At 47.9% G+C, this 25,692-nt stretch overlaps 1 protein-coding gene across 10 annotated transcripts in view; it reads left to right on the forward strand.

Moving 5' to 3' along the window:
- The window catches only part of Dst (dystonin), a 397,313-nt gene that overhangs the window by 321,662 nt on the left and 49,959 nt on the right, over positions 1–25,692 (forward strand). For all 10 annotated transcript variants that reach the window (XM_052192861.1, XM_052192851.1, XM_052192852.1 and 7 more), the window contains 8 exons: positions 13,877–14,038; positions 15,355–15,525; positions 18,966–19,132; positions 20,693–20,852; positions 21,034–21,360; positions 21,868–21,952; positions 22,985–23,226; positions 24,380–24,586. In XM_052192861.1, coding sequence (XP_052048821.1) covers positions 13,877–14,038; positions 15,355–15,525; positions 18,966–19,132; positions 20,693–20,852; positions 21,034–21,360; positions 21,868–21,952; positions 22,985–23,226; positions 24,380–24,586 — 1,521 coding nt within the window. The remainder of the gene's footprint in view (positions 1–13,876; positions 14,039–15,354; positions 15,526–18,965; positions 19,133–20,692; positions 20,853–21,033; positions 21,361–21,867; positions 21,953–22,984; positions 23,227–24,379; positions 24,587–25,692) is intronic.

The following is a 25,692-nucleotide window of genomic DNA, read 5'->3' on the forward strand; positions in this document are numbered from 1 at the left end:
TGAGTGAGCTTCCCAGTGAGTGAGTGTGCATCCCAGTGAGTGAGTGAGCATCCCAGTGAGTGAGTGAGCTTCCCAGTGAGTGAGTGAGCATCCCAGTGAGTGAGTGAGCATCCCAGTGAGTGAGTGAGTGTGCATCCCAGTGAGTGAGTGAGCATCCCAGTGAGTGAGTGAGTGTGCATCCCAGTGAGTGAGTGAGTGTGCATCCCAGTGAGTGAGTGAGCATCCCAGTGAGTGAGTGAGCATCCCAGTGAGTGAGTGTGCATCCCAGTGAGTGAGTGAGCATCCCAGTGAGTGAGTGAGCATCCCAGTGAGTGAGTGAGCATCCCAGTGAGTGAGTGAGCATCCCAGTGAGTGTGCATCCCAGTGAGTGTGCATCCCAGTGAGTGAGTGTGCATCCCAGTGAGTGTGCATCCCAGTGAGTGAGCATCCCAGTGAGTGAGTGGGCATCCCAGTGAGTGAGTGAGCTTCCCAGTGAGTGAGTGTGCATCCCAGTGAGTGAGTGAGCATCCCAGTGAGTGAGTGAGTGTGCATCCCAGTGAGTGAGTGAGCATCCCAGTGAGTGAGTGAGTGTGCATCCCAGTGAGTGAGTGAGTGTGCATCCCAGTGAGTGAGTGAGCATCCCAGTGAGTGAGTGAGCATCCCAGTGAGTGAGTGTGCATCCCAGTGAGTGAGTGAGCATCCCAGTGAGTGAGTGAGCATCCCAGTGAGTGAGTGAGCATCCCAGTGAGTGAGTGAGCATCCCAGTGAGTGAGTGAGCATCCCAGTGAGTGAGTGAGCATCCCAGTGAGTGTGCATCCCAGTGAGTGTGCATCCCAGTGAGTGAGTGTGCATCCCAGTGAGTGTGCATCCCAGTGAGTGAGCATCCCAGTGAGTGAGTGGGCATCCCAGTGAGTGAGTGAGCTTCCCAGTGAGTGAGTGTGCATCCCAGTGAGTGAGTGAGCATCCCAGTGAGTGAGTGAGTGTGCATCCCAGTGAGTGAGTGAGCATCCCAGTGAGTGAGTGAGTGTGCATCCCAGTGAGTGAGTGAGTGTGCATCCCAGTGAGTGAGTGAGCATCCCAGTGAGTGAGTGAGCATCCCAGTGAGTGAGTGTGCATCCCAGTGAGTGAGTGAGCATCCCAGTGAGTGAGTGAGCATCCCAGTGAGTGAGTGAGCATCCCAGTGAGTGAGTGAGCATCCCAGTGAGTGAATGAGCTTCCCAGTGAGTGAGTGAGCATCCCAGTGAGTGAGTGAGCATCCCAGTGAGTGAGTGAGCATCCCAGTGAGTGTGCATCCCAGTGAGTGTGCATCCCAGTGAGTGTGCATCCCAGTGAGTGAGTGTGCATCCCAGTGAGTGTGCATCCCAGTGAGTGAGCATCCCAGTGAGTGAGTGGGCATCCCAGTGAGTGAGTGAGCTTCCCAGTGAGTGAGTGTGCATCCCAGTGAGTGAGTGAGCATCCCAGTGAGTGAGTGAGCTTCCCAGTGAGTGAGTGAGCATCCCAGTGAGTGAATGAGCATCCCAGTGAGTGAGTGAGCATCCCAGTGAGTGAGTGAGCATCCCAGTGAGTGAGTGAGCATCCCAGTGAGTGAGTGAGCATCCCAGTGAGTGAGTGAGCTTCCCAGTGAGTGAGTGAGCATCCCAGTGAGTGAGTGAGCATCCCAGTGAGTGAGTGTGCATCCCAGTGAGTGTGCATCCCAGTGAGTGTGCATCCCAGTGAGTGTGCTACTAGTGCAGTGGAACCAGACAACTATGTGTTTTTTTCTTGCCCTTTTAAAGCTGTAAAAAAAAAAATCTTGCTTAAAACGCAGATCTTAAGTTAGTTTCTGTTGGGTCTTAGCCTTTCGATAAATTATTTACAATATATACTTTGGAACTTAAAAAAAAACATACAGTAGGATAATTTGCACGGTGTGAAAAGCCAGTGATTATCATTTTTAAGACTGAATCAGAAAAGCACCGAGGTGCGGGCCTGTTCCGTAAGCTTTCAAATATAATCTAGTTAGACATTGATCTGCCAAGTAACGTCCTGGATAAACTCCTGGGACTCCTGGGATGGTTCTTCTCAGGAGACAGGGGGCTGCCTGAGAGCAGGGTGTTAGCAGGTTAATTACCACATGACTTGCCAGCCAGAGCCCAGCATTCACCCCTCTTCAGGTAGATTTAAGCACAGATCTCCCCAGCATCACCCCCAAACAGAACTGAAGAAAATGCTGTTCACACTGATTTAAAAAGGCAAAACTTATATAGGGTTCAAATATCAATCCGGCAATCATCACTGAAATCTTGTTACTCTGAATCTAATATTCCAATTCGCCATCCATCAAAGGAAGATTGCAGAAGTTTGACAAAGGATCGGTGCCTCTTCAGTTAGTACCAGTTTCTAAACTATATATTTGATTTCTTGGGGCTTACGGTTTCCCAGTCACTGGACTAAAGCCCCCAGGGTGGGGTCCCTTTCCCACCATTGGGAATTCAAGGCATCCTCTTCCTTCCGAGCCTCTGCCCTGCAGTTCAGTTCTGCTGCCTCCATGTGATAACTGCGCAGTCTGCCAATCGGAGTCCATCAGATCTGTCGCTCAGGAGGAAAGAAAGCTGCTGTGTGCCTCCTGAGACCTGCCTGCAGAGTTCTGGCTCGGGTTTGCTTTCAAATGACAGATACATTAAATAATATAGATGCTCACTTTTTCTTGGTAGCTATTTATTTATTAATTTATCTGTCTATTTATCTATCCATCTATCTGTCTGTCTGTCTGTCTATCTTACTGTGCCAACCTGGCTGGCCTGGCATTCTCAGTACAGACCCAGGGTGGTCTCCACCTCCCAGAGATCCGCCTGCCTCTGCCTCCTGGGTGCCAGGACTAAAGGCAGCCACCACCACACCCAGCATGCACATTTTCGCTTATCAAACACTGACATAACTGGCTATACACTATTCACAGTGATCCCTGTGATGTCATTAGCAGCCAATCAGATCCTCCTATCATCAGTCCTCATCACCGTATTGCACTGACTTAATTTCAGTGAAGATCAAAGAAACCAGACCAACATTAATAACAGTGTCACATCTCACCTACATCTAGATCCTCACCCCTCTCGACACCATGGCACAGTGATAGGAAACAGAGCCCCTCCAGCCCTGCTTACCACTCCCTCTGGCGTCTCTGCTGTCTCCGTTTGTCATCCATCCTGTCTCCACAAGCCACTGATAGGAGTGGGTATGAACTGCCAGCTCTGTTTGCAAAATGGAAATAACATTTCAGAGAACAGAGAATGTTTAAATCAAGTTGAAATCAGAGACATAGACTGGAACACGTTATTATGCTATAATAACTTCAGTCTGGTCCAGGTGTGGGCATCTTCTAACCCAGGCATTGTTTGAACATTGGGCAAATAAAGTGCAAAATACCATGGCAGCCAAGAAGCCAGGTCAGAACATTTATGCACAGATTTCTTTTTTTTTTAAAGATTCATTTATTTATTTTATGTATGTGAGTACACTGTAGCTGTCTTCAGACATACCCGAAGAGGGCATCAGATCCCATTACAGAGAGTTGTGAGCCACCACGTGGTTGCTGGGTATTGAACTCAGGACCTCTGGAAGAGCAGTCAGTACTCTTAACCACTAAGCTGTCTCTCCAGTCCTGCCTAGATTTCTTAAACTGTTGATTAAATGATCTCCCAAACAATGACTACGATATCACCATGTTTGTAAAAGTAAAAGTAAAATGTCCAAAAGTGTTTTAATGGTAATCACAGTTAATAGAAATTAAAGACGAACAGCTTACCCAGTTTTGTTGAGAACAGGGGGAGCTGTGTGACTCTGTTTTAGGAGAGGTTTGGGTATGCATCTCAGAGAGTGGACCGGTTTCTGTTGATGTTGGCCAGCAGGCTGTACACCTTCCTTCCGTCAGGATTCTTAAGGTGAAAATGTGTCCATAATGAAAACTCCCTAGAAGAACGGGCAGGCTTACAGCAACGTCACATTCTTTAGTCACATCGAAGCAGCGTTAGGGCTTTAGGAACTCTACATCTGGTGGGCAAGACAGAAGTCTCTCCACCCCATGTAGAGATCCCACCTCCATGCCTAAGCTAAGAAATGTTGTCAGGACTCCGTGTCCTGTTGCCCCCTGACTGGACCCTCCGTCACATGAGGAACCAGAACTACAAATCTGGAAGGACAGAGTTTGAGGGCTGGCAAGACGGCTGCACTGTGAAGGCCTTTGCCACCAGGCCTGTGTCCCAAGGTCCACCTGGCAAAAGGGGAGAACTAAGTCCTGTAAGGTGTGACCTCTGTGTGCATGCTCTATCGCATATTTATTCTCCCCCGCCCCACCTCGTAACCATCCCAATGGCAAGATTGTATTGTTTCTTTTATCCCTGTTTTGATACAGAAGATGTTTTTCGGATCTTGGCTCCGCTTCCTCTGAAGGAAGTTGAATGGGTTCGCTCATGCGTACGTTGGTGCGCTGTGGATATCCCCGTGTCTTCAACTAGCAAGGTTTCTACATAGGTCTGTCTGCAGAATATTTTTAGCCACCTAGAAACCTCATTGAAGGCGGGGCAGATGCGTGCTACTAAGTGATGCCTTCACTGTGGGAAGGACCGCACGTGCTTGTTAAAGAGCCCGAGCACAGTTTCCACCAAATCAGACGCCAAACCTCTTTGGGGCTTTTCCGTGTATTCCCAGTGTGGTGGTACTTCTTGAGTTACTCTGCAGTGAAATCAGCAGCTATGGCATACTCAGGCAACCCTGCCCAAGCACTGAATTCATGCGTGTGATGGTCGTAAGCTCAGGACCTGTGGGGCACCCCCAGCTTTCTTTAGCTAACAGCCTGTCTTCCTTAGAAAGCACTGTAAAAATTGTTAGCGTTGTTCGCATGAAGGCGGCGCGATCGCCAAAGCACAAAACTCCGATTTCTCATCACAACTCTTACTCAGCCTTCAGGAGCTGTTGGGCCAAGTGAGGATGAGTCTGCTTTTACAGACGATATAGCACGTATTTACATTTTCTCCACTCAGTGGTAGGTGAACATAATATCTCTAGCCTTTCAGGTCTAAAAGGTCTGTGTTTTAGGTTTTTATGAAGTTAGCTTTTTATGACTTCCACAAAGTGATTTGTTGCCCTCCGTAATAAGATTACTTGCTAGAACATTCCTTTAAGAGGATAGTACTTGAAAGTAGGAAGTGAGAGCAGTTGCTGTGGTTGTTAGCTCTGGCGGCAGTCCTGTCGGAGTGGGGAGTGGCCGGTAGGGACTTCAGCTAGGTCACCTCTGGACATAACGGGTGAGGGTCCATTTTGAAACCAGCACTGTGGCTTTCTGTGTGAGCTATCGGTGGTGGTGACAGCTTTTAGGGAAACCCTCTTACCAACTGTATTTTTCTATCCTGAAAATGTGTGTGTGCGCGCGTGCTCTCAAAATTCGTGATTAGTGTTTAATGTGTCCTGATTTCTCCAGCAGTGGGGACTGTCACATTTGGAGGAGAACATAGAAAGTTAGGTCAACTTTTGTTTATAAACTTGGGCTTTTATGTTAAACCTAGGTGCAGCCTTCCCTGTGGTCTCAAGCAACACGGATATGAGCATTGTTGCTAGACATCTCAGCATACTACAAATAATACAGTAGTTAACTCGAGCCAGAACACAATAAACTGCAATCACAAAGATGATAAGAATTCGAACTTACACGTAATCAGCTAGCGCACATTTTCCCGTGGTGCTTCCTGCTTCCAAACTGCACAGGGCCCATTTTATTGTCTTTATTTCCCATTGCGCTTTAAGATGGGGGTGAGTATGGTGATGTCGTGATGTCATTTCCCTGGCGCTCGCTTTGAATGCTGGGGTTTAGTAATGAATTATCTATGAAGTTTTTTGTTTTTTGTTTTGTTTTTTTACAATGCACTGCCTATCTGGAGCTAAGTTTACATGTTCAGCTCAACCTTTGATAAGGCTGGGATAATGATTCAGTCTGCAGAGGGCTGAGGTAGGGCCACTCTTTCTGAAGCATTGTGTAAGGGCCTTACACTGTTTGGAGAAAGGTTTCTTGGGAACTTTACCACTATTACTTTGGGTGGGTAGCGTTCTGCGTTTCTAAGGTCGTGGCTAGTTTGAAACTCGGATTCTTGGTCTCTGCCTCCTCCCAGCCTCAGAGTCAGTCCTGTGCTCCAGTGTGGTAGCTGTGGGCACATTTTGTGTGTGCTCGTGAACTTGGGCATCACAGATTCATGGGCTTGTTGAAACACTTCTGTTCTGGACCATGAAAATGGACATTAGTGTCTCCATGGTGATGGGTATGCTATACCTAGTTTTCCCTTATGAATGTCTGCAGAAATGTACTTTTTCAACGTAACGGTGAGCCCACACTGAGCTGTGTCTAGTAATTGCTAAGTGTGAGTTGTAGTTGTGAATGTATTTTACTTCAGCTTGCAAGTTTATAAAATACCTTCAGGATGCTTACAGTACAGAAGTTCCCACATACACACAACATTTTTTTTTTTTTGTAAAATTACCTCACAGTTACTTTCTTTGCCTGGGGGTCAGGCCAGCCACATTTTGTTCACAAATGATTATGAGAATTTTTAAAAAGCCTCTGTGATTACCTATTTTTCTGGCAGTGTTGCTTTGTTTCATAAAAGAATGGATTAGAGTTTATTAAATAATTCTTGTTACTTCTGCCAAAAAAAAAAAAGGCTAAGGTTTGGCTCTCTGAACGTTAAAAAAAAAAAAATGTTTTTATAAGAACATTTGTTGAGCAGATAAAAATCTGTATCTATGACTTTATTAAATAACCAGTCTGTTTTGAGGCGTTCTGCTTGCCTGGGCCTTGCATTAATCTCAAGAGGTCTGTTGGATATTCGTAACTACAAATATTCATGTCAGCGGTGTTGGAGGTGAGGTACCGGTGGGGGTCCTTTAGTGAGCAGAACAGTCGGTTTTGAAATTGACCTTTAAAGAGGAATGATAAAACACTCAACTTCAAAGTGAGCCTGTTGGTCCTGCTTATTAAGCTGATTCGGGCTGGCAGGAGAGCAGTGATTCCAGCTGAAGGACAGGGACCTGGTCACCCCTCCCCCCACATCCCCCACTTTGAGTTAGCAGTCTGAGGCCGCCGCGGTGGGAATGGCTGTCCCTGCGCCTCCAGTGTCAGGTTCTGCCGCCGCTGCCCCTCGGATCCCTCCAGGACATCTGAACCCGGGCTGCCCTCAATCAGCTGCAGCCCCGGGCCTGCTCTGCGCTGATGTCACCAAGCTGTTGCATTACTGCCTCCGAGGTTCCTCCCCCTGGAACCGCCCTGGGCTGGAGAAGAGGCCGAGTTGGGCAGGATGACTGCGAAGTTAAGTCACGGGAGGGCGGAGCGCAAGCGGAGCGGAGCGAGCTGGCAGGCAGGCGTCCGCGACCCGCGCCGCCGGACAGATCGATGCCGCCGGGGCTGGGTGTGCTGCGCGGCCCCGCTGCCCCGACGCAGCCCGCAGCCCGAGCCCCGGCGGGAGCGGCCACAGCCTGCTCAGCCACAGGGCAGCGGCTGGGGCTTCAGCTGGATGCCTACTGCCTGTGCCTCGGAAGAAGCCCGGAGTCTGAGCCGCAGCCGCCTCAGGTGGAATAAGCCTTCTTCAGGAAGATCAGATAAGACTCTTGGGGGAAAGTTTTTATTCTGAAAGAGAAACTTGTTATAGTAAGCCATGCTTTTTGACTGTTTAGTGGTTGCTGGATTTTAATGCCCAGCTGTTGGGTGATTCTGGATAACCTCAAAGAAACTTAATATGGGAAGAAAAAAACTGTCTTTTGGATCGAGTTTATTTATGTATGGCTCCCCCTCCCAGCTAAAAGAAAAATCTTAACTTTTTCAAACATCAAACTTAACATATTTTTCTCCAAAGAACCACCCTGTGCCTTCAGATCTGAACAATACACGGCCCTGGTGTTTGTCTGAATTTTCTGAAGCTGTTTATCTGTAAAGGACATGGAGTTTCACAGGACATCTTTAAGTGGATTACAGTCGACCAGAGTTCTGCCGAAGTTAACATCCAGCCTGTTAAAACGCTTGCTCATTTGGAAATTTTAATCTGGAAACCTCAAGCAAAATTAGAGTACAATGAGAAACGGAATCACAGCAGAGTCTTTCGGGCGTTTAAACCACTGTTAGCTGTGTGTGTGTGTGTGTGTGTGTGTGTGTGTGTGTGTGTGTGTCTGTCTGTCTGTCTGCTTGGGACTGTGTGAAAGGGAACTTTGACGGAATTTCAGGAGGCGGAGGGAGCTGAATGCTCTGTCTTGGTGCACCTTACTTCTTAGAACCAGGTTAAAGGGTAGCCTCGTGTTCACAGATGCACTGGTCCTAACCGTCAGCACCTCAGGCACTATGTCTCGCTGTTTATCCTTTCTGGATGTGTCATAGCCCTGTTCACAGATGGACCTTGGAAAAATGCTTCACCGGATTCCTTCCTCTCGGTGTCAAACGCTGCGATATTTGTTTTGACCGTCTGAGAAATGGGGAAACCACTCAGCAGACCAGACTGTTTACGCCAGAACCCTCCATGCGTAGGCAAGGGTGAAGAAGAGGAGGACCTGAATATCGAGGACTGTTATGTCCCACAGCGGTCCATCTATGACACGGTTAGACTAAACGAGCAGATAGACTCTGGTTCCAAAGGTAGCCTGTCTTCTAGGCATTTCACAGACCGGACTTTACCCTACAGCCACAGGACACTGGATGTTAGCTCTTTGTGCTCCAACGGTGCCCTTTCTTCTTCCAGCATATTTGAGCTGCGGGGTCGGGAAGCTAGCAAGCTAGATGAAAAGATGATCTTTGATGCCCTCAAACTAAACAGTGACGTCATCCGAGGCACAGGTTTGCCCAAGCCCAAGTCTCAGGCAGAGAAGAGAGAGCACAGGCGGTCCTGGAGGATGTTTGTGCCCGCCAATTTCATGGATTATGCAAACAAAAGCGAAAGTTCCTTTGTGGAGCCTTCCGAGGACGCCTCTGCCCTGTCAGATGCTGTCAGGAAGGCCAGCAAGTGCAGATGGGGTACTAACTCTCAAACTTCAGAAGAGGACGACTCTGGCTTATGCAGCCCCCCAGCTGAGAGAGAAGAAAAGCCGGGCCTTGTAAGTGGAGAGGAGACACAGATTAGAAGCCTGTCCTCTGCTGAAGACGTGCACGCATCAGAGCAAGAGAGACCATTTTTTTCTTCTAGTTCTGTCAGTGAACAGAAAATCCCACTGCTCCCCTGCAGGAGTTCCCACCCCAGTGACAACTTCCAAATGATTCTGCAGGATGCCTCTCCACTGAGGGGGGGCACGTGTGTGAGCGGTCAAAGGTCACTCCCTGGTGAAAACAGTTGTGTGCAGAACCCGCTGAGAGAGCGTACAAAGTGCAGTGGATTGGTTGTGCCCAGAGATGGGACAAACAAGTGGGACTCCAACTCTGAAGACCAGGAGAGAACTTTGAGACAAGGGGAGTCCCAAACCACAGCACACAGTAGGGAACGTCAGAAGGAGCCCCTTGTGGATTTAGTCCTCTCCACAGACACCCTAGAGGAGCAGCAGGGAGACTTTGGTAGCACAGCTCTGCTAGAAAATGTGAAACTGTTGGCACAGTATGATTCAGAAGAATGCAGCATGGTGTCTAAGGGTAATCTAGAGGCTCCCTTCTCTGCCCAGGAGATAGAGGTGACCCAGAAGAAAAGCCCCCTCCAATTCATACAAGTAAAAAAGAAAACAGGGCCCAGGAAAACAGGGGTCCAGGCAGGATCGTCGGACGCAGTCTGCAATGGCTTTCAGTTGGTACAGGTAACTGATGGGATTGAAAGGCCGCCGTAGCAGCCGCTTGTGGTTCTGTTTCAGAGTGGTCAAGAACGATTTTAAAAAATGGTCAAATGTGGACAGTCATCTTGGGGCTTTGATTAGCACCTTGCCAGATGCCAGCAATAGATAAGTCTATTGGTATAACTGATTCATTAGGGATTGTCAGGGAATGATCCTTCCCAGATGTGCTGGTGCAGACGGTGGCTGTTGAGGTTCATTCAGAATTCTCCCCACTCTTCATTTAAGTTCATGTCAGGATTTTGCACAGACTGTGGTTTAAAACAGTGCCGTATAAGGGCGGTTGTGTTGAGTTTATTAAGCACCAACAGGCTTAGTCATAAAGGTACAAACACAGTATTATATTGCTGTGGCCTAAAAAGCCCTCCACCCACCCAGCCTACAGGAACCCTGCACCAGAGAGGAAAGCTTTTGTGTTTTCTCGGGCATTGTAGACCCTGACTCTCCAGAGTCGCAGCTGAGGTAAGGGTAAAGGGCGCAGCCTTGCGATAAGTGCAGGTCGGTCATCTGTCAAGCCTGTAATTCTGTACCTTCCTACTCAGACGCAGTTCAGCTATTTTGGTGCTTCCCTCTGCTCCTCTGGTAAACTTCACCTCAGAACTTAAAAGTTCTCTGTGCTACTAGCCTGTTTGTATATGTGAGGGGGCGGGGCATGTCTTTATAGGCATTGTTACCACTGAGAGATCAGGAATGTAAACAGTATCAAGAGTTCTGCTCGCTCTGCACCCCGCCCTGCTGTCCACACCTTTCCTTGAGCATGCAGAACACCTAAAGGTTTAAAAAAAATTCCTTCTCCCTGTAAAACACGTTAGAGCTCACGTGTAGAATTGTTCTTGTTGTGTTTTCTCCCAACTTGGCTAGTAGCCATAGTCATTTGGAAGGATTCTAGAAAATGATCACTGGCTCATGCAGACCTGCTCTGGTACAAACCCTTAATTTAACCAAGATCGGGGTTGCAGACAGCCTGAAAAACCGAGAAGGAAGTAAAAGGTTTCCCCCCCTGAAACATCACATAATGTACCAGAGATGTAAGAATGGGGCCGTTTTCTTGACCCCGTGCGTATTTCTTTGTAAGTCGCTGGGCATACCCAAAGCTCCTACTCAGCTCCTGGAAGTGGTAACTTAGAACGTTCCATAGAAAAGAAACAGAATGGCCGTGCCAAAGTCTTTAGTCACTGCCCGTGGCCGTTTTCCGTTGACACGCTTGGTAAATTATACCTTCTTGGTAAATTATACCTTTTTGAAAACTTATGATAGCGTCTGAACTTTTTTTCTTGTCAACTTGGGATTTTGCCAACTTCATTTTGTCCAGCTAATTTCTTATCATTGCTATTTTGACATAGAAACCCTTAGCCAGCGTGGGAAGGTCAGTATACATTTCCAGTGGAAAAGGCAGCTTGAACTTTTTGTTACCAGGGGGCGTTCAGAAGAAACAGTGGCTCGTTTGTTTGCTAGTTCCAGTGTGTTTGTTCTTACAGTAAAAGTAGAACTACTACCCAGCATGCCCTGCGCTGGGCCAGGGTCTGGGGAGTTGGCTCCTTGGCCCCTGTGCCCTTCAGCTGCTTTTCACACTAACCCTGTAATTTTCCCCTGAGGTGCTCTTTTAATATATCTGCCTTTGTTGAATTTCCATAGGTTCTGCTTATACAGCCCTTGGTTATTTGATGGTATACTTCAGTATAATGACTCAGAATCCCAAACTTTATTTTACCTTAATATCTATGTAAAATTGCATTACCGAGTTAGAAATAATGTTTTTCCTCATGATAATCTCCAGGCTCAGCATTATAAATATTTGTATTGTTCCGTGGGAAAAACTGATGTACCAACCATCAGTGTTACCTGTAAAGCGGTTGGTAGCACCCACCTAAGATGTACCTTTTGGTGTTGATACCAATTCAGCAAATAACAATTATTAAGTATGTATTACTATCCAGGTACCGTAGCAGACCCAGGGTGGAGAACTGAAACTCCTCTAAGTAAAAGGAGTGATTTCTGTGGAATTTGCACTTTAATCTAATATAGTGCATCCTTCGTAAGTCACAAGCAACTGAGAGACCATGCGTTGGGTAGGGTGGACAGAAGACAGAGTTCTAGGGAGCTGTTGACAGCGGATTCCCAGATAGTCGTGGACAGAGAGAAACCAGAGGTGCTGTGCAGCTGAGGTCTGGGTGCAGATCCAGGGGTGAGGATCCCTGTGTGCAGGGCTCTAACATTTCTGTCTGTCTGCCTCCTCCACAATCTTTTCCGTGTCTGTAGTGTAGGGTTTTCTCCTCAATCTGTACCTGTAATTAGGAGATTTGGTCTTTTTCATGGTGTCCCAAAGCTTGCTCTTGTTGTGTTCATTTTTTTTTTTTAAGTCACTGACTCTTATTGAATGATTAATTCCTCTCCCTTGCCTTCAGGAACTCCTGTCCTGTCTTCCAAGTCTTCCGTTCTGTTGGCAGGGCTTCCCACTAAGGTTTTTAAATGTGACCCACTGATTGTCTTAGTTATGGTCTCACTGCTGTGAACAGACACCATGACAAGTCTCATAAAGGACAACCTTTAATTGGGGTCCAGAGGTTCAGTCCATTATCATCAAGGCAGGAACATGGCAGCATCCAGGCAGGCATGGTGCAGGAGGAGCTGAGAGTTCTTCATCTGAAGGCTGCTAGTGAAAGACTGACTTTCAGGCAGCTAGGGTGAGGGTCTTAAAGCCTATGGGCACCGTGACACCCCACTCCAACAAGGCCACGCCCACTCCATCAAGGCCACACCTCCTCCAACAAGTCCATCAAAGCCACACTTCCAACAAGTCCATCACGGCCACACCTCCCAATAGTGCCACTCCTGGGCCATCACACTGATTTTGGTTTGTTTGTTTTTTTGTTTGTTTGTTTGTTTGTTTTTTCACCTAACATCATTTCAGCTTGAATTTTCTCAAGCAATTCTTTGTCTTTATTGGATCCTATTTTCATATTTTGGAAATAAACTTACTTCTTTCTCATTCAGCTCTTTGTTTTTGTCCTTTTGAGGTGTGTTCATATCCTCTTTGAGTTCTTTGAACATAGTGTAATGATGCCGTCGAATTCTTGGACTGTAAGTTCTTCCCAGGTGTTTCCATTAGGAGCCATACTTGGATTGGTGATCTTGGGAAAAGAAAAGTTATGTGTTTTGTTTGCTTTGGTTTTGGTTTTTTAAAATCCGTCTAGTTTCTGCACTACAACTCATGAGCCTGACATTTGGTGAGTTGAGCGTTTCTTCCTTGTTTGATGTTCGAAATCCAAGTCCCTCTTCTTTCAGTGGAGATGACTCAGTGCTCCCGAGAGGACTATGTCCTGGTAGGTGTGAGGTATGTTTTCCCTCTGTGGAACCGTTATTCACGGCCAAAGGCTCTAACCTTACTCTTACTGTCAAGGTCGGGAACTGTTCCAGGTCAGCTTTAGCGCCTCCTCTCTGAGTCCACCGGGTGCATATGGGTCTTACCCTGTGTCACCTTCCGCCTTCCGCTGGGTCTACACCTTCTGCTCTGGTGGTTATGGGAGTCTCCATTTGCCTTGTGTCCACGTGCCTCTGCTTCTCCATTTGCCATGGTTGGATTTTGACCCCTTGGGCAGCCATGTTCTTGGCCTCTTGACCTACTTTGTTGTGTTGCCAGTGAGTCTACACCTCTAATCTGAGTCTCTCAAGCTTCAGTAGCCTGCTGTCCACACTGCACGATCCTTAAGAGCCCCCATGAGAATTCCTTGACCTAGGGGCATCATCATCTTACCACTTGCTCATCAGTGGGTTTGGTTTGGTTTGGTTTGGTTTGGTTTGGTTTTTTTGCATATTTTTATCATTGTTAAACTGTGATGATAGGAAATTTCACTATACTCACCTTGGGTTTGTAGATGTTCTTCCTAAATGTATATAGAAGATATAATTAAATATCACAAGTTTATATTTCATACTCAAAAGGTAATGGTAAGTGATGACTTGGTACCAGTAGTTCCCTTCAACTTCAGCGACAGTTGCTAGTAATAAATAAGCAAGCACATATATGGTTGGCAGTCATTGGATGCTATAATTCTAACACCACGGTTTTCCCAATCTGCAGGTATTCCAGAAAGAAGAAATCGAACCCTTGCAGGTGAAGCAGCAAGATGTGAACTGGTTAGGCCAAGGCCTTATTCAGAGCGCAGCTGCAAACACCTGCACTCAGGGTTTGGAACATGACCTGGACAGCATCAACGCACGGTGGAAGACTCTCAATAAGAAGGTAGTTGCCCGGTCCATTCATTTACGCTGTCAGTCACGGTCATAGCAGTAGCCGCACACGCCCAAACACGCTTCTCCTTCTCATGTTGTACACTAAGTGGCCCAAGGCAATCGGCCTGGGACACGAATGAATGACATTCATGGGTTGAGACAGGATTTCTCCCACCACGATCCCAGCCTTGACCGGAGATATGGCCGCAGACCCAGCAGGTTTGCTGGAGGCAAACCATCGCTAATGGCCCTGTTTGAAAGACCTTCTTGGGCTGTGGTAGTTTATTTGCTCCCCAGGACTCCCTGAGTTGTGGGGATGCAGCTGTGTTCACCTTTCTTGGGGAGATTCAAGTGAATGCCCATTCACCCAGATGGGCACTGACAGCAGACCAGCGTGGGATTTTGCTGATGAGACCGATGAGTTTATTGGGTTTATTCTGCAGGGTACGAGGGAGAGGTTACTTACTAGAGCATATCCCCTTCGGCCCCCTGAATCCCTGCGAACACCCATTCCATGATGGATGGCATTACGGATGACAGCTTTCACTCTCGTGTGCCTTAGCATCATCCAGGGCCGCTCGCAGCTGGGAGACGGAAGATGGAGTAATGGCCAGAAGCCCAGAGTAGCCTTCCCTAGAAAGCCCAGAGTAGGCGCTGCAGCCCTCCCTAGAGGGCAGTCACTCCATCACCACACACCTGGCTGCCACTCTGTCACTTTGCTCGGCTTGGCATTGCAACCGTGGCAAGATACGAGACGGGTGTCAGGTTATGAACAGGGAAAGCACTATAGGACACATTTGGGTGCTCTGTGTGTGCGTGCACGCACACACACACACAGAGAAGGAGGCTCTCTTTGAATTTTACTGCTGTGAAAAGACACCATGACCAAGGCAACTCTTATAAGGACATTTAATCAGGGCTGGCTCACAGGTTCAGGGGTTCAGTCCATTATCGTCAAGGCAGGAGCATGGCAGCATCCAGGCAGGCATGGTGCAGGAGGAGCTGAGTTATACATCTTGTTCCAAAGACAGCTAGGAGAAGACTGGCTTCCAGGCAGCTAGGAAGAGGGTCTTAAAGCCCACGCCCACAGTGACACACCTACTCCAGCAAGGCCACGCCTCCTAAGACCCTGGGCCCAGCATATATAAACTATCACAGAGGGTAAGGGAAAGTGTGGCCAAGTTAGGGATAATCATGAGGAGTGTTGGATGTGCAGATTTCCTTCCTTCCTTCCTTCCTTCCTTCCTTCCTTCCTTCCTTCCTTCCTTCCTTCCTTCCTTCCTTAATGAGACAAGTAAATAAGCTGAAACAACTGGAACTTAACAGGTGGCTCAGAGAACATCCCAGCTGCAGGAGGCCCTGCTACACTGTGGAAGGTTCCAGGATGCCCTGGAGTCCCTGCTCAGCTGGATGGCAGACACAGAAGAGCTTGTGGCCAATCAGAAGCCTCCATCCGCTGAGTTCAAAGTGGTGAAGGCCCAGATACAGGAGCAGAAGGTACGTTAGCAATGCCTTTACTCGGTGTCACATAAAATCTTTAAAAAGACAACAGAAGTGTGCCTCCCTGTTTATACTAACAGGATGTCCCAGTAACGCAGTCTTGCTGCTTTCCATACTGTCGGTTATTCAAGCAGCGCCTGCTGATCAACGTGGGGGTCTAGCTGCAGGAGATGCACCCTGAATGAAGACAGTGAGAGTCCCCACTGAACATGAAGTCTGATGGGAAAGAAAGGCCGTGAAAAGCCACTAGAAAAAGTCCATGTGTAACCTAGAGTCATTTCAAAGCAGAGATGAGGTGGGCGTCTAGCTGTGACAGGCAGCGCCAGGGCTCCGGGAAGGAAGTACTGGAGAAGAGGGATCCTGTGAGCAGTTCTAAATAGAACAGCCAAGGAGCGCTTGACCGGTCGGGTGGCATTTGGCAGGAATATCGTTGTTGCCTAAACACATGCGATCTATCCGCACAAGTTGTGTAGAGTAAATACTGGCAGGTTCTCGGAGCTGAGCGGAGGGCAAAGGACTCGGACCCTCTGTTTACGTCCTTGGGGACGTGCGGCTGCATGTGCTGGCACTGACAGCGGCTGCTTGAGACAACATGGACAGTTCTGGGGTTCGTCATGGTCATGGTGTCGTGGTCAGACACGAACCACTCGATGGCATTTACAGTGATTTACAGCTGTGATTTGAAATGACACGTGGAAAAAGGCAGACTGTGTGGCCTATCCGTGAAGTGTCTCCTGTGTAATGCTTTGCCTGGGGAGAAGGTTAACTATTTGAAATTGAATTGTTACATAGAACATTTTAATCAAAAGTTTGTATAAGTATGCGTGGGCGCACGCAGAGGCGGGAGCAGAGCTTCAGGTGTCTTCCTCTTTTCTTCCTCACCTTACTTCCTCCTGCTGGGGTCTTCCACAGAACCGGAGGCTCTCATCAGTGTCTCCCACAGAGCCAGAGCACCCCTACCCTCCCTTCACTTTCTCCAGGCAGGGTCTCTCACAAAGCCAGAAGCTTGGCGCTTCAGCCTGACTCACCAGCAGGGAGTCCTCACAATCTGTCTGTCTCCACCGACCCATTGGGGAATGTTGGGCTCGCAGGCACATGCAGTCCTACCTGTCTCTTTATGTGGGTCCTGGGGATTCAAACTCAGGTCCTCGTGATTGGAGAGCAAGTGCCTGTGCTTACTGAGCCATTCCCCAACCCCTTTAATCAAGTTGTAATTTATCTTTCTAGTCCTGGCTGAATCTAGCTAGCAGGCAATAACAACAAGAACAACATTTCTGTGTGTGTGTGTGTGTGTGTGTGTGTACTTTCCTGGAATTGAACTAAGAGTTAGGCCACACTCCAAAAGTGCTTTACCACTGAACTATATATAGTCCAGCCCTATATATCATATATTTCAAAATTTCCAAAAGATTTTAAATATCCTCAACACAATCACCAATTTTGAGAAGAGGATCTACTACCTATGCTAATTAGTTTGATTAAATTGTTTTCCAGGGCACACGTGTACTAAAACATGACCCTGTAACCCATTAGTAGATGCACTGTTTGCTAGTTAAAAAAAAGTCTACATTGGCCTCAAATTTTTACCGAGTCACTGCTTCCTTTAATTCTACATGACACATTAGCGCTCTACAAATTCTCGGAAAACTTCGGCCAGCTGGGAAGTGACAGGAGAAAGAACGCCGGGCCTCTTGGCTCAGACCTCTAGTCACAGCCACTTGGCCAGTGGAGGTGGAAGGGCCCAAGCTTTAGGCCCCTGGGAACACAGCCTAGTGAGCAACTCAGAGGGAAGCGATCTGGAAACAAAGTGGAGAAGAGGCTCGGGGGATATGCTACAGTCAGAGGAGGACAGCAGCCTAGGATTCAGGAGGCTCCAGTTCAGACTCCAGGACCAGAGAACAAAAAAAAAAAAAAGGCTTAAGGAAACGCCCTGGGAATCCTGTACATCCGTGTGGTGTTTTTTAATTATATAACTGCTAACATCGAGTGAGTTATTCACCCAGGGATAGTTAATAATGCTTAGTCAACAAAACCCAGTGATGGACTTTGTCTTCTTTCAGTTCACCAGAAATACCTCAACTTGGCCTGGCAGGATAGCTCAGTGGTTAAAGGGCTTGTCACCAAGCCTGACAATCTGTCCTCAGATACTACATGGAGACAGTAAAGAGCCAACACTCGCAAGTTTTCCTCCTCCACACGCACGCCCACGTACACACACACACACACAGTGTGTGTGTATCTTACAGACTTCACATTGTTCTCATGATGCCCTGAACTGTGTCAAGAACATCTGTGACCCTTTCCCTTTGGAAATACACATTCCCTTCCATTCCCTCGTCCACGGTCTTGATCTCAGTGAATTCCTCTAGAATACACTGTTCCTTCTGAGTAACTGTACAGTTGTTACTCCTGAGCTGTCTGTCAGGATCAGAGTAAGCAAGCGGAGACCCGTCAGGCTGAGCTCCTGCATCCAGCTGCTGGAGCACAGCGCTTATTACGTGTGCAGTTGCTCGGGAGTGACTTGCTTTGATCAGTCAGGGCAAGGTGACCCCAAGCGTGGCCCTCAGCTAGATTTAAACTGAATTTCTGTTTAGCTGCTAAGTCCTGAAACCTTAGTTCTCTTGGCAGCTTTTAAGAAGCCAGCTTACCAACCCTCTCTTCTTTTTGGGTGTCTGAGGGCTCTGCTCAAGTTTCCATCCTCATGGGGTTTAAAGCGTTTCTTCCATGGAAGGCCGGGAGCCTTCTGTCCTGCAGGCATGGTCTGGTCCTAACCTGCCTGCGCGTGGTGCATTGCCTCACGTGAAGTGGGGTTTTGATTGACAGGAGTCTGCTATTTTGGCAGAGTCGACGACTGCTGGATGCTTAGGGTAGCCCTGCTTTATGAAAGTGAGGAAGGTGTGGTGCTTTTCCCGTGGCTCAGTCGGCTTATCCTACGTACATCTTCTGCTCTGTGATTTTGTACAAAATCCATCACAAAGAATACTGTGGCCTTACCAGTAGGGGTTGTCTGTTGTCAAAGCCACACCTCAGTGTCTGACACTGCAGTTACTCAGCCAAGCACTCTTTCTGTTTCTTCTTTGGAGCCTTTTTTTCTTTAATGACATTTATTTGTTGATGTGTAAACGCTTGCGCCTTGGCATGCACATGGGGGTCAAAGGACAAGTTGCAGAGCCTACTCTCCCCTTCCACCTTGTGGGTCCCAGGGATCAAACTCAGATCATGAGGCTTGGTAGCAAGCCACCTTGACCTGAGGTACCCTCTCACTGCCCCCAAATGGATTATTTTTAAAACCCCACTTCTCACTTTTCCCATGTCTATCCATGCAAATGGCAAATGTACACACACACACACACACACACACACACACGATCCAGTCTATCTTATATTTATTTAAACATTCTTCTGCCATTTAAAAACACTGCATGTTTTGTCTGAAGCTTCTGCAAAGACTGCTGGAAGACCGGAAGTCTACTGTGGAGGTGATCAAACGAGAAGGAGAGAAAATCGCTGCCTCTGCAGAGCCTGCGGACAGGGTGAAGCTCACGAGGCAGCTGAGCCTCTTGGACAGTAGATGGGAAGCGCTCCTTAGCAGAGCGGAAGCCAGGTACCAAGCGAGCGGTGTGCTCAGGGCTGTGGGCTGGGGTACCGCTTGCCTTTCCGTCCATGTCCTCCTCCTCTGTTCATCACGGGATGTGCCACGCCTGTCCTCATTCCTCTGATGTCCTGTGGCCACCAGCGGCGCCCCTGCTCATTAAGAAAGCATGTTCCCTTGCTGGTAATTCATCCATTTGTGAGAGACACCCTCATTCTCTACCTACTGTGCATCAGGTACAGAGCTAGGTGTTAGCTTATAAGGATAAGGTAGACCGGGTCACCTCTGCCCCAGACTTGGGTGCAGACTAACAGACTCAAAGCCAATGGGAAACAAAGACAAGAGTGATGCTTTGAAGTAAAGACGCAGGGTGTGATGGGAGCACATAATTGGAAGAAGTTTGGAGACAGGGAAGCAACGACCATGTTTTAAGGGAGGAGTTGGTTAGAAAGGAGTGAAGCGTTGGGCGGCCAGCACTCGGAAGGCAGAGGCGGGTGGATATCTGTGAGTTACAGGCCACCAAGATCTGCACAGCATCCCAGGCCAGCCCAGGTCAGGTAATGAGATCTTGTTGCACAAACAAACAAAGGAAAAATGGAAATTGTGTTTCTGTCCCTGCTGCCAGTTCTGAAATTCCTCTCAGCTTCATATGAGGCTCATTTCCCAGATCTTATTATTCCCTTTAAAAAGAAAACTCAACATGTCAGGAAGACAGTGCAACAGCTCGACCTCAGCACAGGACTCTCAGCTAGGCTGATGAATCCGATGCCCTGCTGTGGGCCGGCACAGTCAGGGGCCTGAGAGGAGAAAGGCAGTAGAGACAGAGAGCACCTGTGGCTGTGGCGTGGGATTCTGAAAGCACTCCACGCCCCACATAAATGTGAGTGGCAAGCCTGTTTTTGAGGTTTAAGTCCACAAAGTAGTAACTGTTGCTTCTGGCAAATGTGCTCGATACTCTGTTTCTGTAATGTAGCAGTCACGGTTCTTCAGGTTTTAAAATCCATTTCTGACCATCTTGTTAGAAATAGCCACAGTGGCTGTTGCTTCTATGGAAATTCATGTTTGAAAGTGCTTATAGCGAGGCCAAGTGTAAAAGGTGTCCTTAGCAGTGAGTGCTTCTTGTCATTGCTGCTGTTACTGCTGCCCTTAAAAGTGGTTATGCTTGGACATCACGGGATGGCTCAGCGGTTAAGAGCACTGACTGCTCTTTCAAAGGTCCTGAGTTCAAATCCCAGGATATGATGCCCTCTTCTGGTGTGTCTAAAGACAGCTACAGTGTACTTATGTTTAATAAATAAATCTTAAAAAAAATGTTTATGCTTGACAGGCATATTTTCAGGGAAGGTGGCTTGCACCCTTCATGATGTTCAGGAAGGAGGATATCTTTAATTTTACTTAGTGAGAGCTATTTTAACATGCCCTTTAGATGTCCGTGATTTAAAGCCCAGCCTTAGATGACTTCTGGGAAGCCATGTTCAGAGTAGTACAGAAGGTCTGACTTGAAGGTCTTGGTGGGCGGTTTTACACGTTCTCCTTCACCCCTAACTGACCTTCGTCTCGGCAAATGCATAGGAACCGTCAACTGGAAGGCATCTCCGTGGTGGCTCAGGAGTTCCATGAGACCTTGGAGCCGCTGAATGAGTGGCTGACGGCCGTAGAAAAGAAGCTGGCCAACTCCGAACCCATAGGAACCCAGGCACCGAAGCTGGAGGAGCAGATTGCACAGCACAAAGTAAGATGTGTCACGCGCCCGTGAGGCCCGGCTTTTCTTCATTCATTTCACGGTTATTTTGCGACACACGTTAGTTAGATTACAACTAAATCCGTGGTAAACATCGTCTTTTGGTTCTGTTTACGTTTTCATTTGTTCCATCCCTTTCAGTTTCGTTCTGTTCCGTTTGAACCTCGTTTAGGTCTTAGAAGATGACATCGCCAATCACAACAAACAGTTCCACCAGGCCATTAGCATTGGCCAGTCCTTAAAAGTCCTGAGCTCCAGGGAGGACAAAGATTTGGTGCAGAGTAAGCTAGACTCCTTGCAAGTGTGGTACTTTGAGATTCAAGAGAAAAGTCACAGCCGGTCTGAGCTGCTCCAGCAGGCCCTGTGCAATGCTAAGATCTTTGGGGAAGACGAAGTCGAGCTGATGAACTGGTTGAACGAAGTGCATGCCAAACTGAGCAAGCTGTCAGTGCAGGACCACGGCACAGAGGCGCTGTGGGAGCGGCAGGCTGAACTCAGGGTACCTTCATTTATTTCTTTGCTTTGGTTTTTTTCTCTCTCTCTCTCTCTCTTTTTTTTTTTTGTTTCTCATTTCAGTTGTTATTAATTTTATTCATTTTTATCAGTTGTGTATCATTTTGTGTCCGTTATGACTCATAATTCATTTAAACTCACAGTAGGTTTTTTTTCTTGGGTGTACACGATACCTTTAGGGACATAAGATTGAATTTATCCAGTTAGCTGGCTTATTCGGTGTGATTACTGTTGTATTCAAGGACCCCATAATGAACCAATACCTCCACAAAGGCAGTTTTGGTTTGTTTATAAGACCCTCAGTGTGTTCTAAAAGAGGAGTGCAGTGAATCCTGGGAGAAGAGCGCAGGGTATAGGACATAGGTGGAGAGAGGGAAGCATAAGGGACGTTTAAAAATGCCAGGCTTCTGCACATCTGCCAGCCTAGAGCCCAGGGAATGTTCTTTGAGGTCAACAAAGAACACCTCCCCACAAATGGTATCTGTGTTCTTAGGCTCTACAAGAAGACATTCTCCTCAGGAAACAGAGTGTGGATCAGGCACTGCTGAATGGCTTGGAATTGCTCAAACAAACCACAGGTGAGAGAGGCACCTCAGGCTTGTGTTGTTGCCGCAGGCAGCATTCCGCAACATTGTCTCAAGGATGGGACCAGAAAGACAAAACGCTTTCTGACTTCTGAGGCTGCTCTGAGACTTCGTTCTGGAGAATGGCTTGGAGATCAGTCAAGAGAGCTTCGAATGGGGTCTTTTGAGTCCCCGGTAGACGCTGTGCATGTTACTCATCTCGGCATGGGCGCTGGCCAGGGAAGTCTGTGCTGTAAGGACAAGCCTTCCCCTGCTGGAAGGCTGATGAACACTTGGGTTTCCACAGCCCTGTTCTGTTTTGGTGGGTTTTTTTTAAGGTAAACTGCTCCACAACGATGCTTGTTAAGGTAGTCCACAGGTTTAATTTCTCCAAGCGTGAGTCACTACAATGACAGATGCATGACCTAATAGCTACATGAAAGGCTTTTGAGCAACTCAGAGAAGCGCAGTTACTTTAGCAGTTCTTCTGGCTGTGGGAAAGCCCTTATCTGTTTCGGCCGGGCGCACGGGCGCACAGGGCAGGCGCACGGGGCGGGCGCAAGGGGCAGTTAGCCTTCACTGTGGTTAAAGGCGTGCAATAAAGCGTCTACAACTTTGACATGGATGTCTGTATCTTAGGGCATAATTTACATCTGTCTGCAAAGGAAGTAGCAGCAGATAGAGCTCCGGAAGTGTGAGAGTGAGTAATTATGAGTAAGCACAGGAAGGTTAAATACCCGCCTGACGTAACCGCCTTGTAAGCCATGACATCAGCGGCCCCAGTGCTGGCAGGTTTAGCCCCCGATCCTTCAAAGACAGAAAGCTTTGTAAGGGAGATAAAACACAGCACACATATGAAGTTTCTGTGGGCCTTTCTATTTGCGTTTCTGTTCTTAGCAATCCCGGGGAGGGCATCTTTTGGGTCAGATGATCTTTAGAAAAAGGTCTCCTCATCCTCCCAAAGCATATCAGCAGCAGCAGCACTATCTGAAGAGACTCTCTGCCCGTCACTTCCGTAAGAAATAATGCATCTTCTTGGAATCTTAGGTGACGAAGTCTTAATCATCCAAGATAAGTTGGAAGCCATCAAAGCCAGGTACAAAGACATCACCAAGCTGAGTGCTGATGTGGCGAAGACTCTGGAACACGCTCTGCAGCTCGCCGAACAGCTGCAGTCCACACACAAGGAGCTGTGTAACTGGCTGGACAGGGTGGAGGTGGAGCTGCTGTCCTACGAGACTCAGGGCCTGAAGGGAGAAGCTGCCAGCCAAGTGCAAGAGAGACAGAAAGTAGGCACTTGTGCACCTCAAACTCGTGTGTCACGGGGGTGGGGGGGGGTGGGGGGGGGGTTGTCTGTGAGGATTCCGAGTACAGAGGCCCTGGTGGGCGGGGCCTGGTGGAAACCAGCAATAAGGTGACCAAACCTTAAAAAACAGAAGACTTGGGGCTGAAGGGGTGGCTCAGCAGTTAAGAGCACTGACTGTTCTTCCAGAGGCCCTGAGTTCAATCCCAGCAGCCACATGGTGCCTCACAACCATCCTTAATGAGATCTGATGCCCTCCTCTGGGGTGTCTGAAGACAGCTGCAGTGTACTTACATATATAATAATTAAATAAATAAATAAATAAATAAATAAGTAAATAAATGTTTTGGGGGGAGAGACTGGTAATATAGTTTCCTGCCCGTGGTAGAATAATGAAGAAGGGAAAGGAGAAAAGGAAGGTGATCATTGTTTCAGAGGCGTGTAATTTGATTGAAAAAAAACAAAACAAAACATTTCTATCGGGGATGGGTAGCGTGGGGAATTTTCCTGGCACTATCCCCAAAGTGCCCCGCCCTCTGGGCATCCATTCCAGCATACCTGCTGCTGACCCCAGGGTGGGGAGGCGTTACTCTCGCAGGACCAGCATGTCCTCACAGCAGGCCGCACCTCTGGAGTGCCTCTTTGCTTGACCCCCTGTTAGCAGATGACTTAGCTCGCTTGAGTTTGCTTCTCGAAACAGCAAATATTTATTTTCCATTTCAAAAGATAAACTCCTGCCTCATTGACAAATGAACTGTCCCCTAAACTTCTCTGGAAACACTTTTGGTTTCTTCTGCAAAACAGCTATAAATAACAGAGGTTCGGAGCTGGAGAGATGGCTCGGCAGTTAAGAGCGCCGGCTGCTCTCCCACAGGTCCTGAGTTCAAATCCCAGCAACCACATGGTGGCTCACAACCATCTGCAATGGGATCTGACACCCTCTTCTGGTGTGTCTGAAGACAGCTACAGTGTACTTAGATATAATAATAGATACATTTTTTTTAAAAAAAAATACAGAGGTTTGTTTAGCTCAGATGGAAGTAACTGGGCCAAGCATAGCCTTGTCAGCCAGCAAAGGGCCCCCACCCTAAAAAGGGAGCAGAGGGAGACCCTGCCCCATGTGTTTGTGTGTTCTCAAGGAACTAAAAAACGAAGTCAGGAGCAACAAAGCCCTACTGGACTCTCTCAATGATGTGAGCTGCGCCTTGCTGGACCTGGTGCCCTGGAGGGCACGGGAAGGGCTGGAGAAGATGGTCGCAGAGGACAATGAACGCTACCGGCTCGTGAGCGACACGATCACGCAGAAAGTGGAGGAGATCGACGCCGCCATTCTGAGGTCTCAGCAGGTAGGACCAGTGCCTTGTTGCCTGTGTGCGCCCTCCGGCTGTCCGGGGTCTTTACCTGAATAAACCCGCGTCTGCTGCTCTATTCCCACTCCAGTTGCTCTGCTTCTGAACTTGGGGACTTCGGTAGACTTTGGCCAGACTGCATCTGAGCACCAGGACTCTGCTAATCTGCACAGGGTTAGCAGCCACCTACCCCCATTACCTCACAGACAGCACCCTGCCACACAGGGAAAGCCTCTTGTTCTGAATAGAGTGCTCTGTGTCTACGTACATGTGTGCCACTCATACTAGTCCGATGCCTAGACTAAGCCTGATGTATCTGTGAGCAGTTTGAATTAGTAGACAGGTCGGTGTCTCCTGTCCCATGGTCATGCTTCTGTAAGCAAAGAAAAAGTCTTTGTTTTTAAAACAGAAAGAGTTTTCTTGGTTGATGTAGAGTTTTTCCCCAAAGATGACTGGAAGGGGAAAAATTATAGTTTCTGACCTGCCTGTGGCTCACACAGTTTCTACTCCAGAGTTTCAGAGAATTCTGCTGTTAGCCACAACCCTGTGGAAAATGGCAGGCAGCGAAGGCGGTCCTGGGAATGGAAAGTTTAACTTCTATCGACATCCTTGTGGCTATTTACATCAAGTCCTGAGGTCCGGGTTGCAAACTCTGCATGGGGTCATATGGTTCTGTAGGATATCTCCAGCAGGAGAGGTGGGCCCAACCTCTTGAGTCACACCAGGCAGAAGCAAGGAGCACACGTAGACTGTGGGCGGGAGTCTCCGACGTTGGTTTTCTGGCATTGTGTAACCGTAATTTGTAGGTTCCAAAGCCTCCTGCTCTGACCATCCTTTATTTACCAGTCAAGGATCACAAAGGCTGGTAGGAGGCCAGCCTAGGACATTTCCCTGCCTAGGACATTTCTGTGAGGAGCATTCATGCCGGAGGAATGTGTTTGCCCGCCTCTTGTACAGTTTGCAGCCATCTGTAAGCTTCACTGTTGTAGGAAAGTGGTTATGTTTGTTCGTGAAGTTGATTCAGCTATTTTAAAATACCTGATTTTTTTTTTTCGTGAAAATGTATTCGCCCATCTCAGCTGGCACCCAAGCCTTCTCTGAGT

Source organism: Apodemus sylvaticus, chromosome 9 (genome assembly GCF_947179515.1).
Source record: "Apodemus sylvaticus chromosome 9, mApoSyl1.1, whole genome shotgun sequence".
In the NCBI taxonomy this organism is placed as follows: Eukaryota; Metazoa; Chordata; class Mammalia; order Rodentia; family Muridae; genus Apodemus; species Apodemus sylvaticus.